At 38.8% G+C, this 15,459-nt stretch overlaps 2 protein-coding genes across 20 annotated transcripts in view; one reads left to right on the plus strand and one right to left on the minus strand.

The window, feature by feature from the left end:
- LOC122871755 (inositol polyphosphate-4-phosphatase type I A-like) overlaps nucleotides 1-2,447 on the minus strand; it is a 63,710-nt gene extending 61,263 nt beyond the window's left edge. For 14 of the 19 annotated variants that reach the window (XM_044187093.1, XM_044187090.1, XM_044187091.1 and 11 more), the window contains exon 1: nucleotides 2,290-2,446. The gene's annotated coding sequence lies outside the window, so the exon portion shown is untranslated. Of the gene's footprint in view, nucleotides 1-2,289 lie in introns of all 19 variants that reach the window. The other 5 variants (XM_044187087.1, XM_044187084.1, XM_044187085.1 and 2 more) reach the window with 2 other exon arrangements.
- A 1,586-nt stretch (nucleotides 2,448-4,033) lies between these two features.
- Nucleotides 4,034-15,090, plus strand: LOC122872332 (sodium/hydrogen exchanger 2-like). Its single transcript, XM_044188418.1, has 13 exons — nucleotides 4,034-4,579; nucleotides 4,747-5,072; nucleotides 6,036-6,173; nucleotides 7,074-7,324; nucleotides 9,577-9,794; nucleotides 9,903-10,102; nucleotides 10,576-10,665; nucleotides 10,841-10,911; nucleotides 11,128-11,295; nucleotides 12,485-12,590; nucleotides 13,880-13,996; nucleotides 14,085-14,178; nucleotides 14,327-15,090. Exons 1-13 carry the CDS (start codon nucleotides 4,333-4,335, stop codon nucleotides 14,809-14,811), a joined length of 2,511 nt encoding a protein of 836 aa, XP_044044353.1. The 5' UTR covers nucleotides 4,034-4,332; the 3' UTR covers nucleotides 14,812-15,090.
- The last annotated feature ends 369 nt before the right edge of the window (nucleotides 15,091-15,459 follow it).

The following is a 15,459-nucleotide window of genomic DNA, read 5'->3' on the forward strand; positions in this document are numbered from 1 at the left end:
AATAGAAAATGTTTATTTCTTGAGAAGCCTCTATGGTTTTGTCGGGGAAACCAATAGGGAGGTACAGATCAGGAGAAGTAAACATGAAGTGCAATTAGTGGTGTTAAGTTGCTATTCAGACACTTGAATGGACATAAGCATGGGGGTCGCGTGCTCTGAGGTGTAGAGATGGTCAACTCCAGCAAACTTCTGCTTCAAAACTCTCTCACAAGTGAATTAAATTAAATTATACTCAAAAATAAATTGTGGGATCCCTGATAACCAATACGATGGTGTCGGCAGTTGGTAATGAACTTGAAAAAACGCTGTTGGATGTAGCTGTTGGTGTCGATGTAGCTTAGCACAAGCACCAGCTGGCAGTGATCACCGCGATCCAGTGGCCGCTGTCCAGCTGCGTAGCGATGTTCACTCTGCCTAATATGGCTAATGTTAGCTTCACAGACTTATCCATGTGTGCCCTGATGTTCTCATGCTTCCTTACTTTCTCAGACAGGTACTTCATATCACTTACTCCCGTAACTGTCCATGCTGGATCTGTCCCCCGTAAAAAAAGCAACCGCAGAAAGCATTAGCATGACTGCATCCAGCTAGCCAGGCCTTTCCGGTGTACCAGTTACGAGAGACGCCTCGCATACGCTCCTTCCCTTTCTCGCTAATCTGCTGTCTGATTGTGAGGTCAGGTTGATCTGGGCCAAGCTCTTTCATAAAATAAAATAATAATCGCCCTTTTTGAAATAGATTTGAGGACGCCGATTGGCTAAATTTTGTCATATGTTTGAGTCATATGTTCATATCTTTGGCTAAACTGCTACTCAGACCCGCCTCCTGTGGGCGATTCCTCCATCGCCCCAGAGCTGCTGAGACATGCAGACAGGCAGAGGGGACATGTAGGAAACGCATTTATGTTGCGCAGATTTTCTATCATATTTTACACATATTACTGGGTGCATTCCATATTTTAAATACACAAATATTGACAATTTGTTTAATTTACTATTATTAGTAGTAGTAGAAGTAATGGGCTTTTTGTGGCTCAGGGAGGGCGGCGCCCCAGCACCCTCTATTGGCCAGCCACTACTGCTTAACATATGACTATAAATCAAGCTTAAGTCACATGATGATGACACATGAGGCAGCTCTATTCTCTGAACAAAGGCAGTGAAACTGGGTTGAAAGCTCCCAAGGCTAGCTTAGATTATTTTGTCACATGCTGAGACAAACTGTATAAACTTGACACAACTTTGCTGCCATTTGCGTACATGCAGCGACAACTTGGACACATTCAACTCTAAAATCATGGAAGTGGATTTGTTGGTACACTAGCACAAGAACAGAGGAAAAGCCTTACAAAACTCCCACCTGAAGCCTTCTTCCAGTGTCAAACTTTGAAATTTTGATCATACGCAGCACACACACTCACACTCAGGGCCTCATTTTCACTCTCCTCCTCATGAAAGAGCATCACCAGCTCTTCGAAATGTCCACGCTGACCTTGACTCCTGCACAGCGAAACTCAAAACCACCCGTGATGGCCAGCAGAGAGACTGCAGTGAAATGTGTAGACAACATGCAAACTCACAGCACATGTGCACATCCACAGTGCTGACACATGTACACGCACACATACACACACACACACACACACACACACACACAGTGAAATGACAGAAATGCATCTGTGTGTGTGTGTGTGTGTGTGTGTGTAACAGGATGATTTGCAGGGTGATTCACTGCCATATCATAAAATAAGCATGTCCAACCATTACATGGCAATAAATGCTGTATGTTTACACACACACACATACATACGCACGCACGCACGCACACGCACACGCACAGGCTTGGAGGAAAATGCACCCTTTTATTACGTAATACTAGCGGTTTCTTAGGCTGTGACCCGCCTGCCACACTCAAGGAGCCACTTACACATTACATTGCGTCCTGTCAGAGGAGATTATTCATATTATATGATACTTAACCCCATTTAAACCAATATTAAATCCCATTTAACGTGTTTTCTGCCCTTTTAGCTGACTCTCTACCTCCTGTCCTGCTCTGGCGCTACTCTGCTGTACTCAACTGCTTTCTGTCCTCTGCTGTTTATAAGTTATGTGCCATGAATATGAGTCAACTCTGTCTTGTTTACCAAAATAGGTGTTAACAAACAAAAGCTTCCGTTTCTGAACTTACCCCTAACAGTGTTATAACCACCTTGCTCTTTAGCCGAGAAAAGCCGTCATTATGCTACGTATTTTCAATTAAAATTAACCGTAATTAGCCGTTACTTACCGGTTTAGCTGCGTGTTGTGATAAAATATCCCTTAGTTGGATAAAACACAACTGTTGTTAGGAGTGTGTCCTCAAACTGCCGCACTGTTTAAGTGTGTGTGTCTTTCTGGCTGCAGCTTTGGCAGCGACAGACGCTGACCACGCCCCCTGCGTGGCACGTTGATGGCGTCACCACGCAGAGTCGTACATCGACTTTTTTTCAAAACAATGAAACATGCATTTATTCATGTGTATCTAGATAACTGTTCATTCTCCCCCCTTTAATCTCTGCACTTGATTTTGAGGCATTGACGTGCGAATTGTCATTTTATGCAAGTTTATACTCCTACTCCACTAGATTTCAGAGGGAAATATTGTACATTTTACTCCATTACATTTAGTTCACAGCTATAGTTATACTGCAAATTGAGATTTTACACACAAAACACATGATCAGTTCATAAAATTAGTAGTAGTACTACTCAACAGACCATAGTTTAATTTAGATTTATATAATTTTTTAAAAAAAAAACCTCGCACTCACAAGGGCTTTTTATACATTAAGTACATTTTGCTGACATATTTCTGTACTTTCACTTACTTAAATTACTCAAATTATCAAAAACGAACAATTTCTAGGCTACATTAGCACTAAGATGACTAAATGTAGTTTTAAAATATGTGAAATATGTTTATTTTATTCATTATTTCTTTAGTTAATAGGGGCCATTCAGATAAACATTGTTACATATAGATAGGCAGTGCAACAGATGTGATGTCTATGGGATGTCTAGCTGAAGCTAATTTGCAGACCCCCTCCCTGGTTAGGCTTTTAAATCTAGGTTAAAATTGCCAAACAAATGAACTGATAAACCAGTATCAGGATAAAAATATCAAGAGCATTTGTGTGTCTAAGTGTGTATGCATTGTACATGACTATGTACAGTATATGTGTGCATGCCTATTAATCATAAATGTGTAAAAAATGCAACTGACCAATATTGATTTATTAATTTGCATTGCCAAAGCAATGCAATCGAAACAAATCGATACAGTACTGCCTTAATTCAAATTGTGCTTGAGATCACAGAAACATTTGTTTTCAGAAATGGAGTGACTCACATCTTGATCACAAACCTAAAGTTGAATAGTATAAATTCATTCTACTACCGTCTTTGTTGTAGCTAGTATTACTGCACGTACTAATACAGCTATGCCACTCCTACTCCAACCATCACTACTACAACTACTGCTACTACTGCATCACTGCTGCTGCTGCCACTGTATTTCCACCAGTATTACCCTCAGTGGAGGTAATATTTGAAGTACTTTCAACACACCAACTACAGTGCTGTTACTACCAAACCAAAATGTGTTGGTATGTGTATGTAAGGCAGTATCTTGGGTACCCCTTTTGGTGTATGGCAAGTTTTCCTTCATTCATTAATCTATTAATTACTACTAACAGTAAGGATAAAAATGATACTTCTAATGATAATAATTAAACGTGTTTATGTAGCGCCTAGAACTGCTTTCTATCGCCATCATGTGGAATTTAGGTGATATTGCAGTTAAAACTAGCTTTGCACAAACCTGTTGTGTCCATGTTTGTTAATTTCAACACTGATCTACTTTGAATCAGAGCGGGGATTTGTCTAATAGCAACTGTTTTCTTTTCATGTCATTTAGGACATGTAGTCCTGATGGGCTCCACCCAGTAGGCAGGGCACATGTCACAGGTGATGTGACAAGCAGGCTCATCTTTCAACAGGTGAAACCAGAAATGTGTTGCACCTCCGGGCCGGATCCTGTTAAGACTGTTTAGACATAATACTTCTTTAATTGTATTATTTAATGTCTCACTTTTTCAATTGAAACTTTGATATTTAATTGCTCTGGACATGGACTGGAGTAAAGGCCTAAATGACAGCTGTTTTTGTATTTTTTTTATTGGCTACTGCCTACTGAAGCTGCAGAATAGGCTTTTTTTTTCAATGTCATAGGACTTTTCAGTGTTTCATGCCTCACATTGGAAATACTTGAGAGCTGTGTTGACCAGTGGAAATGGGGACCTCTGTTTTGTTTGAGGTCAGGACTGAGAGAGGAGTCTTTTGCTTGCTTCTGCTCCTCTTGCTCTGCTGTGTTGGAGGGAAATGTGTGCTGAAGGAATCAAAACCTTTCCACAATGAACCCCAGGCCTTCCCAAAGGAGGAGAGGGCCAGCCTTCCTGTGTTTACGATGGACTACCCTCGGATCCAGGTTCCCTTTGAGTTTACACTGTGGGTGCTGCTGGCCTCTTTTGCCAAAATTGGTACGTTTGGATGAATCACTTGTGTTGAGGTTCATGTTTGTGCATAAAGAAATAGGGCATTTGCAACCTGAATAATTGCTTTGCATAACAGCAGCCTTAATTCTGGGGTTGGAGACCAGCACAGGAGCCCAGAGACTAGTCTTTTCATTGTCTTTTCTTCTCTCCAGGTTTCCACATTTACCATAAAATCACCATCTGGATCCCAGAGTCCTCCCTCCTGATTGCCGTCGGCCTCATCGTTGGTGCCATCATGCACTCAGTCAAAGAGGAGCCCCCCGCTGTTCTCAGCTCCAACGTCTTCTTCCTCTACATGCTCCCACCCATCATCCTCGACAGCGGCTACTTCATGCCCACGAGGCCGTTCTTCGAAAACGCCGGCACAGTGCTGTGGTACTCCGTGGTGGGAACTCTGTGGAACAGTATCGGGGTCGGGCTTTCCCTCTTTGCCGTCTGCCAGTTTGAGGTGTTTGGACTTCAAGATATCAACCTGCAGGTCAGTTGAAGTCACAGGAAGCACATGAGTGTGTGTATCAGCAGGGAAGTGGTTTCTTCTGATTGAAAGGTCAAAGGTGATGTGTGAGTTTGTATGTTTTTGATGCAATGTGTGTGATATTTACATGTGGTTTAGCTTTAATTTTTCAGTTTGGATCAGTGAAACAAAAAGTTTAAGCACCAGAAATGCAAATCTGAAATGATGCACACTTTTGAAGGGAAGATACCACTCCTCAACTACTTTCCTCAGTGGATCCAGAGTGGCACAAACACTGCAAGTATTAAAGTTTACACTGCCATTATAAAAACTGCACTACATAATGTACTATAAGGCAGTGGTTCCCAATCTTTTTGGCTCATGATGACCCGTGAAAACAAAGAAATATCTATTTTGCAACTTATTTAAATAATTTAAATAATTTTATTTAAAAAATAAGAAGAAGAAGCATACATTTGATGCAAATGGCTCAAACTTTGCTTAAAAAACAAACAACAAAAATAGGGGAAAATTTCAGTCTTGACTTTTCAAACAGCAGATGCAAACAACCTCGCCACAAGATCCATTTAGTAGCTGTTCTGTGACATGATTTGAAAGCTGTTGTTTCCAAGGTCAAGAGTAAATGTTAACATAAAAGAAAAATACCTTAAGTTGCTCAGAAAAAAATGGAAATTTAAACATCTACAATTCCACAACAACTGGGCAAACTCTATCTGCTGATGAAGACCATGTGACATGATCAAAAGCTCCAGAGCAGCTACTAAATGTACCTTATGGAGAAACTGTTTTCTTAAATAATGGAGAACTTTCAGTACCTCGAAGAAAATGTCTTAATGAAACTTGAATACCTGCCTTTGACATCATGGAAAAGGAGGTTCGTGCACTCTATATGTTATTTAATCATTTTGGTCCCAAAACCACACAGGAGGAATAAACGTTCTTTGTTTTTCACTCACTTCACTGCAGGAGAACTTACTGTTTGGCACCATCATCTCGGCTGTGGACCCCGTGGGTGCGCTGAATGTGTTTGAGGACATTGGAGTCAATGAACAGATATACATAGTCATATTTGGAGAGGGACTCTTCAACGATGCTGTCACTGTGGTAAATACAGGGGATGCATGCTTTTGTTTGTGTGGACTGTTTCTATAAAGATAGATTGTTGTGCCATCTAGTCATAGAATACTAATGTGCTGGGTGATACAGCTAAAGAATTATTCTTGAGCTTCGAAATCCACTGGGCATCATATTCACATTAATCACTTATAGTTTAGATACAAAGTATAGTCCAAGTGTTGGATAGGTACAGATTGTAACCTAGCAAACTTACCTTTATACACACAAGACCTATTACAAAGAGATTTGATTTATTGGGCTACAATTTGAGCCCCGATTTGTTTGTTTTTTTGTCTATATTTGTTTACAGTTCGGTAAATTAGCACCATTAAAAGTATGCCGAATTGGCACTTGCTGTCTGCAGTGTACCCATGGATGTACAAACTATCACTGGATTACTTTGATACTGAAGAAAACTTAAAAACGTGAGAGGAGTTATAAGCAGTGTCTTTTTAATGGGATTTCTAAGCAGAAGTATGGACGTTTATGGACGTAAACTTTCCGAGATAATGACGTCCTCGGGAAGTGTAAGTCACACTGGATGTTAAAATACCTGTATCATGTCTGTGTGTTCAGATTTGTCAGATTTCTCTATCTCTGCGACCCCCCTTCAACTCTCTAACCGTTTGAAAACCTCTGAACTAGAGGATCCTTCTGCAAAACAGCCCTCAGCTGAAGTCTGATCTTCTGAAAAAAGAAAACATTTATTGTGGTATGATGATCACTAAAGCTGCATAGACTGTTCCACTTGTCGAGTGGTTGAACCTGCTTGACAGCAGCTGTGTGTGAACTGTAGTTTACATGCAGTAAGCTTACCCTGATGAAAAGCCTGTATGTAATCCTTTTCTCCTCCTCCTCTCTTTGTTTTCTGTCATTGTCTCTCCCCAGGCTCTTTACAGCACCTTTTCCTTTTTGGCAAACTTGCCCCTCATTGAATCCACTGATGTGTTTCTGGGAGTTGCCAGGTTCTTCGTGGTGGCGGCCGGAGGCGTCCTCTTTGGCCTTCTGTTTGGATTCGTGTCTGCGTTCACCACGCGTTTCACCCACAATGTCCGTCAGATCGAGCCCCTCTTCGTCTTCATGTACAGCTACCTGGCGTACCTGGTGGCCGAGTGTTTTGCCATCTCCAGCGTCTTGGCGTAAGTGCAGGCCAAATGCAGTTGTCTACAAAATACTTATTAACCTGCATCCAACAGGCAGTGGTGGAAGAAGTATTCAGCTCCTTAAATCAAATAAACAAAAGTATCAGTAATAAAAGTTTTGCATTTAAAGTTTTTCTTTACTAGTAAAAGTACAGAATTATTATAAGCTAAATATACTTAAAGTATCAAAAGTAAAAGTAGTCATTATGTAGACCCATGCATTAACATGTAAGCAGCATTTTAGTGTTCAAAATGGACCAAAAAGCAAGTGTGTTCAGACTAAAAATATCTGTCTTACTAAGTAATTACTAATTAGTCTTTAAGTCTTTAAATGAAGTCTTTCTTAAAATAAGTGAAAAGAAATCTGATCTAGATGTTTCCGATAGACACCATCTTGTTTCAATAACTTTTTGTGTGAGAATCTTAAAGAAGACAGAATAAGAGATCGGTGCTTAAGAATCAAGAAAATATCACCTTATTCCAGAGGAATTATAAAACCAGCTGACTTCTATGAAAACAGGTGGAAATGGCTGATTATTTCACTTATCTAAAGAAAATAAGACTTTTAGGACTCAATCATAGACAAACATTACTCAGTAATATGAAGATTTTTGCAGTATGCAAAATGTTAATCTACAACTCCAGTAATCAGATACATGTAGTGGAGTAAAAAGTACAATATTTCTCTCTGAAATGTAGTGGAGTGGAAGTATAAAGTAACAGAAAATATGAAGTACAAGTACCTCAAAACTGTATTTAAGTACAGTACTTAGAGTAAATGTACTTAGTTACATTCCTTCACTGCCAACAGGTGTAAAACAAATTGGAAAGTTGGAGTTTAGAGAAATAGGCAGGATGAATAAGTGGATGAAAACTGGGTTACAGTTGCTAGATATTCTTTTAATTTGGGAGATTACAACCTGAGTTAACTATTGCTTCCTTTATACAGTTACGACGGTATTGCTTAGACTACAAACTGTAGAGGTATGCTTCCTTAGCTTTCCAATAGCTACACTACATAATGTGGCCAACACTTTACATGAAGATATGAATCTTGAGCCTCCAGATTCTTTAGACGTTTATGCAACTTGTACAAACTTGTTCCTCCACCTAGTTTTCCACCCTCTGAGTGTGATGCAAGATCAAAGCGACATGTGTGGCATCTGAAGGTGTAACAAGGTGCTCCCTCAACATTCCCAGGTGGCTGTAAACAGGACCAAGTGTACACTAAAGCAAGAGGGAAATGAGACAAAGGTCAAATGCAGTTGTTCTTTAGCTTAAACTACAAAAGACAGCTGGCAACTTTAAACTTTCTGTGCCCAACGTGTTATAGTAATGTCCAAAAAAGAAGAGTAGAAAAGAAATGCAAACTGTCCAGGTGAGACAACAAAACTGAGGTCTTAGATTCACAACTAACAATAATAATTCCTTTTTCAAACAAAAAAAAAACAGCCTATATAAGTCAAAAAATTCAAATAATAAGATCAGCCATGTGTCTCCAAAATGTTTCATGAGCTAAGAAAAACACCCTAATTTCAGATCACCCAGTGGGTTTTTAAATGGGTTACTTAATATAAGAAGTAGGAGAATTTTAATCTAAGTAGTTTATTTGAAAAAATCTAAATCACCAAATTTGGAGATACATGGTTTTCACAGGACAGCAGTGCTGTTTTGACTGTTGGAGCAGTGGTGAGATGCAGCCTTTGTCCAAGTTTGGTTAAAATTAGGCCGTTACAGTCTGAAATATTTAGCATTTATAATCAGTATATACATATTTAATAAATGGTTTATAATCACACTATAATGTAGCTGTAAGTAGATACAAGTGCAATTGTAAAGTTAATGTATTTGTGTCCTCCAGTGGATACTAATAAGAGGAAGCTGGCGTATAAACAGATTAATGACAATATTGTAAAACACAGTTGTAATTGTATAAAATTTGTCTTCATAGAAGTCATAATTGTTGACAAATACTTAAAAACTTTTATCCATCTTCTTTATGCAAAGAAAGTGTACTTCTTAGTATATAATATAATATAATAATAATATATCATTTCTCTCCATTTTTAAATTTGTGGACATATTTAGTTAAAATCTGATTAAATCAATGGCTGGTGATCGGAGTCGACCATTACCTCCTAACAGCCACATTAGGAGGAACGTGTTGGGTTTATCTGCAGGGTTATAAACAAACTTGTCAATTGCAAATGCTTAATCGAGCATTTGTTTCCGTTTCTACCTCCCTGCAGCATTATAACATGTGCCATAACCATGAAGTACTACGTGGAGGAGAATGTGTCCCAGAGATCCTGCGCCACCATCCGCCATGTTGTCAAGATGCTGGCCACTGTCTCTGAAACCCTCATCTTCTTCTTCCTGGGTGTTGTTACCATAACAACTGAACACAAGTGGAACTGGGCCTACATCCTGTTTACGCTGCTGTTCGCCTTCATCTGGAGAGGAACTGGTGAGAATTATCGGGGAGGTCCTAACAAAGCTCCGTCACCTCCGTCATCAGTCCCATTAATCAAACGTGTTAATCAATCCCATGTTTTCTCCACACTTTGTCTGGCAGGCATCCTGGTGCTGACCCAGATCATCAACCCGTTCCGCACCATCCAGTTCACTTTCAAGGACCAGTTTGGCCTCGCCTACGGAGGCCTGCGAGGGGCAATATGCTTCGCCCTGGTCTTCACTTTGCCCAGTAACATCAACAGAAAAAACATGTTTGTCACTGCTTCGATTGCCATTATCATATTCACTGTTTTCATACAGGTGAGACCTTTGGTTTGAAACTTCACCTCGTGCTTCATGATATTATTTTTTGAAATACAGCAGAGCATCTTTGCTTAGTGTGGAAGATTTAAAATGCCTAAATAAAAACAAATAAAACAAAGAAATCTAGTGAGGCACAATACACATTGTTATATGTATTTCCTTTTTATTTATGCATTTAGTCAAATGAAAAACATACATTAAAAGGACAGTGATTTAGCTTTTGTCTTTAAAAACTTTGTCATACATTGCTAGACAGTTATTTAAGACATAAGCTAAATAATTGTCCTCTTAACATATGTTTTTTTCATTTGATTATGACATTAATGATGAAATACATATAATAATGCATATTCATGATCAGTTTCAATGTAGTTTCTGTGAATTTACTGTATTGCTTTGCCTCTGTAATATTCAAGGAATCCCAACAACAAGCACTTTTACCCCCTTTAATTATATATATTTCTTTCCAGGGCATCAGCATCCGTCCCATAGCAGAATATATAAACATCAGGAGAACCAACAAAAACCTGAACACCATCAACGTAGAGGTTCACACCAGAGCAAGTATCAGCTGTCACTGTAATGCAGCTGTGTTTTTTTTTTCTTCATCTGCGTTGCTTTCCCTTCTCTATGTTTCTCCTTTAAAAGATCTTTTATTTTTATTGGACTCTTGCTGAAGCTGGTGAATTACATTAGCTGTTTTCTGATGTGTTTGTTTGCTTGTGTTTTGTCCAGGTGATGGAGCATGTTGTTTGTGGTCTTGAGGACTTGTGTGGACAATGGAGCCACTATTACTGGAAAGACAAGTAGGATCTACCTATCTATCTATTCAATATCGAGATCGATTTTAGAAAAACAACACCAATTTAAAAAGAGACATGGTTTAATTGATATAATGTTTTAATTGGGCAACTTGGGTCTCTTCCTGCAGATTTAGACTAAATCACTCATTCATTTAGATCAACATCAAGACCACAAAGCTTGATACACCAGTAGTGTTTGTTCCTTTGTCTTTGTGTCAGGTTTAAGAAGTTCAACGATCGTGTTTTGAGGCGCATCCTGGTCCGAGACAGCAGGGCTGAGTCCAGCATTGTGTCTCTGTATAAGAAACTGGAGCTGCAGAATGCCATCGAGTTACTGGACACACCTATGGGAGACCTGAGCGCAGCGCCATCTATCGTTTCTCTGCAGTAAGATCAACAGACTGATCTGTTTTGTCCTGTATTATTAAAAAAGACTTGAACGTGGAAAAACTTTTATTAATGAAGGTTTTTCCAAGTCCAGTGGTGGAGTATTGAGGTCTTTTAAATAAAAACGCTAATACCACACTGTTACAATACTCTGTTACAAGTAAAAGTGCATTTAAAACCTTACCTAAGTAAAAGTATAATCAGGAAAATATACTTAAAGTGTAAAAGTACTCAATACAGTAAAATGTCCCCTGTGACTGTTATACTATTATATATTATACCATTAGATTATTATTACTCATGCAGTGACGTAAAAGCAGGATTTTACTGTTGAGGTGGAGCTAATTTTGAACTATTTTGTATCGGACTGCAACTAATGATTATTTTCATTATGGATTAATCTGCTGATCATTTTCCCCATTAATCGATTGATTATTTGGTTTGTAAAAATTCAGAAAATATTGAGAAATGGCGTCACTATAATTAAAAGGAAAAGCAACAAATCCTCATATTTGACAAGCTGGAACCATGAATTTGTCTTGCGTGAAAAATTACTTAAACAATTACTAAAATAGTTGCCAATTACCTTTCTGTCAATCAACTAACGGATTAATTGACTAATCTTTTCAGCTGTACTTGTATAAACTGTTGGGTCGTGTTTAATCTAAAACAAAACATCATATTTTATGAGCTCTTCATATGTTTTTTGTTCAAAAATCTTTTGTTTTTGTAAAGTAACTGAAGCTGCCAGATAAATGTGGTGGAGTAAACAGTACAATGTTTCCCTCTGAAATGTGGTGTAGTAGAAAGTAGCATGAAATGGAAATACTCAAGTAAAGTACAAGTACCTCAAATTTGTACTTAAGTACAGTACTACCTCCACTGATAAAGTCTGTATTTTTTCATATTTGCACAAATTGTTTTGACCTTATTGCAGGTTATTAGAGATGTACTAGTCAATGTATTGAAACTGTATCTGCGCACTAACTGTCAGCATGAGTGCATCAGCTAAATGCACGAAGCTAAATCTAATTAGCCTCCAGCAGCTGATGATGATGTTGTTTTCCCATCAGATGGAAATCTTTATCCTCTCGTAATTGCCACCCATCTTAATGTCGATGGCAAGAACAAAAAATCACATTTCAGCAATATCTCTCATTCACTGTTCATTGCTCTCACCTCCTATCAGTGACGGGAGGAAAGAGGTGTTTCGACCGAGGAAACAGTTCCTGGCTGCTGACGTGAGGAAAATGCACGACATCCTGTCAAAGAACATGTACAAAATCAGACAGAAGGTAAAGAAAGTAATACCTGCAGAGAAACCTTTCTCATGTAGTCAATTATATTAACTCTTGTGCTGTTTTTCATACCATTTCACCATTTAAAGTCCCAATGAGCACAAGTTCTCTGCTTCTTTTTTGGAGATTTTTTACCTGAAACTACATCTGTGTGCAACACTTGCCACCTGCACTATGACCTTAATATGTTTATTTGATGTCTTTTATTTTTGAGCAGAAACTAGACAGTTGTATAAACTTTGTACAAAACACTACGTGAGACAAGTAGTGATACATTTAATGTGCTCAGATGCCTTTGGTTGACAAATTCATGAAGCCTTAAAACAATCAAATGAAAAATAAACTTAAGTTTGACAATGGAAGATTTTAAATTGGTCAGAATGAATGAAACACAAGTCATTTGTATCAGAAGCAAGACAAAACCAGCCGTTTGCTCAGTTGTTTTGTGAAAAAATTGATTTTATGAATGAATAGCAGATTAAATAACTTAATATTTTGTGTGTATACATTTAGAGCAAGTTAATAATAAGTTTACTTTCTTTCAGAAAACACCTGAAATCTATTTTTCAACTTGCGTTTTACTGTGATTTTGTAATGAATTCTTTTAAATTCTTTTTTTCCTGCTGGAATTTTTTTGTGGTTTCTGAACTTTTCTAAATCTTATCTGAGACTGACATTATTCCATATTTTTCTTACTATCAACAAATGCCATGAAAAGACTCTTTCTGACTTACTAGCCACAGACATAGAGAATTTGTTGCTAGTGAAGATGTAAATCTTTAAAAATGGGTCACAAATATATAGTTTCATCTTTAAAAAAATAAACGCTCATTAATTTCCTAAAACAGCAGGTCACAGTAGTTCTCAGCAAATGTTACTCTAACAGAATTAAATAGTGCATTTGTTGGGGACTACTTTCAGCGGCGGATTAATCCACATTTGGTGCTCAAGTGAGTATTTGGAGCAGCAGGACGGAGTATGTGGGAACTACATGTGTTCATGGTAATGAAGGAACATGTCACCCAGTGCAACAGTGTGGCTCACTGATGTGTTTTCAATGGATAACAGTGGAGCTCTATGGCACAGAGGAAGAAGATATATCAGGCTTCAATACACACACAATAAGAAAAATATGAAATATCAACAGCCTTATTCTTTAAGAAGCAGTAACGAAGTCTGTTTGTGCCTTTAAATTTTAATCCACATCTTAACATTCACACCTATGTATAAAGTGTTTGTATTCTGTACGGTTTAGCTCTCACTAAATATGTCTCCATGTTTTCCAGACGATAGCTTACACCAACAAATATAATCTGCCCGATGACAGTCGAACCAGGGAGATTCTGATTCGCCGCCACGCGAGCATTAGACGAAGCGCCCGTGCCAGAAGTTTCCGCGAGCTGGTGGGTTTCTGTTTTCGAGGACATTAAAAATATGTTGTCCCTTTTTTTTCCCCCACCTGCCTGACCTTCACTCTTCCTCCTCTTCCAGCCTGAACAAAACATCCTCAGGTCTCAAAAGTACTACTCCCTCCAACCGGGAGGGGATCTGGAGTCTGCCTTTCCCCTCAGAAGACGAAGTCATGGTGAGTTAATTCAAATGTAATTTGTTTGGTCAGATAAATAAATCACAGAGAGATGAGAAGATGTTTAAATGAACTGGTTAAAACGGAAACAAAATCAAAGATTGTTTTACAATAAACTAAATGCTCAAATACTTCGGTGTTATGTTAGGTGGTGGTAGTGACGTGGACCGTCTCTCAGCCCGTCTCCAGCCCTCTGGTGTGTCGCCACACTCCTCATCCCGCTCTCTGGTTCCTATGAGGAGGCTGAACACCATTGAGGAGTCTGGACGTGCAGGGGAGCAGCCAGGCGCTTCTGCCCGCCCACACTCACCCTCTCCTGGGGTTGATGTTTTGGACGAGAGGGGTCCTGGAAGTCTAGGAGGTTTTAGCATCAGAGGCAGGAGAGCACCAGTTCTTGCACCCAGGAGGCGCACTTTGGATCGGGGAGACAGAGATGAAGACCCCACTGACTCTGAATGTACAGGAGAAAGGGAGGAACCAGTGAGCCCTCCCCGCCTACCACCACCTCGTGGCTGGGTACCTGAGAACCAGGATGCCAGAGACAATGTGGCGGGAAACCCCCTACGTAGACACTCGTCACAGGGGCCTCGAGGCTCAGAGAGATCATCACGGACAGAGAGGGAAGTATTTTGAATCAGGTCAGGTGGATGAGGATAAAATAATCTTATTTGCTGAGATAAAAAAAAAGTCAAATTAGCTAATTGACAACTTTGAACTGTGAAACATGGTCAGAGTTTGGTGAAAATGATTTTCACGTCATGATAGTATCCGCCTCTTCTCTTATATGTGTTTTTTACTGCTCTTTTCTAGATAAAACATTTGGTTTTGCCCACTGAGGTTTAACTCAACCAGTGTTGTTATTTCTCTGTTTCTCAAAGGAATTTGTATAATAAAAACTGCAATGCAACACGATCTGCAGTACATCTACCTATATGTTCTCCACTGGTACAAGTGTATTTGCACACACAGACACAGGCATCATTTTTATTTGTCAGTTTTTGTATGTGTGTATGTTATGTTTGCATGGTTTCGGTGACCAATTCACTTGAGTATTTCCATTTTATGCTACTTTGTTCTACTTCACTACACTTTCGATTCATTTGGATTCTAAATACAAAATATTAATCATCAAAAACATTTACTTGTAACAGAGTATTTTTACTTTTTGCTTTTCACCTCATGTAATCTAATATTCTTAGCATATATTAGCATATATTAGTATCATAATACATTTTCTGTCTTATCTATATGTTACTCCACAAATGATCGTCTTATCATTGT

This window comes from Siniperca chuatsi, linkage group LG24 (genome assembly GCF_020085105.1).
Source record: "Siniperca chuatsi isolate FFG_IHB_CAS linkage group LG24, ASM2008510v1, whole genome shotgun sequence".
NCBI lineage: Eukaryota > Metazoa > Chordata > Actinopteri > Centrarchiformes > Sinipercidae > Siniperca > Siniperca chuatsi.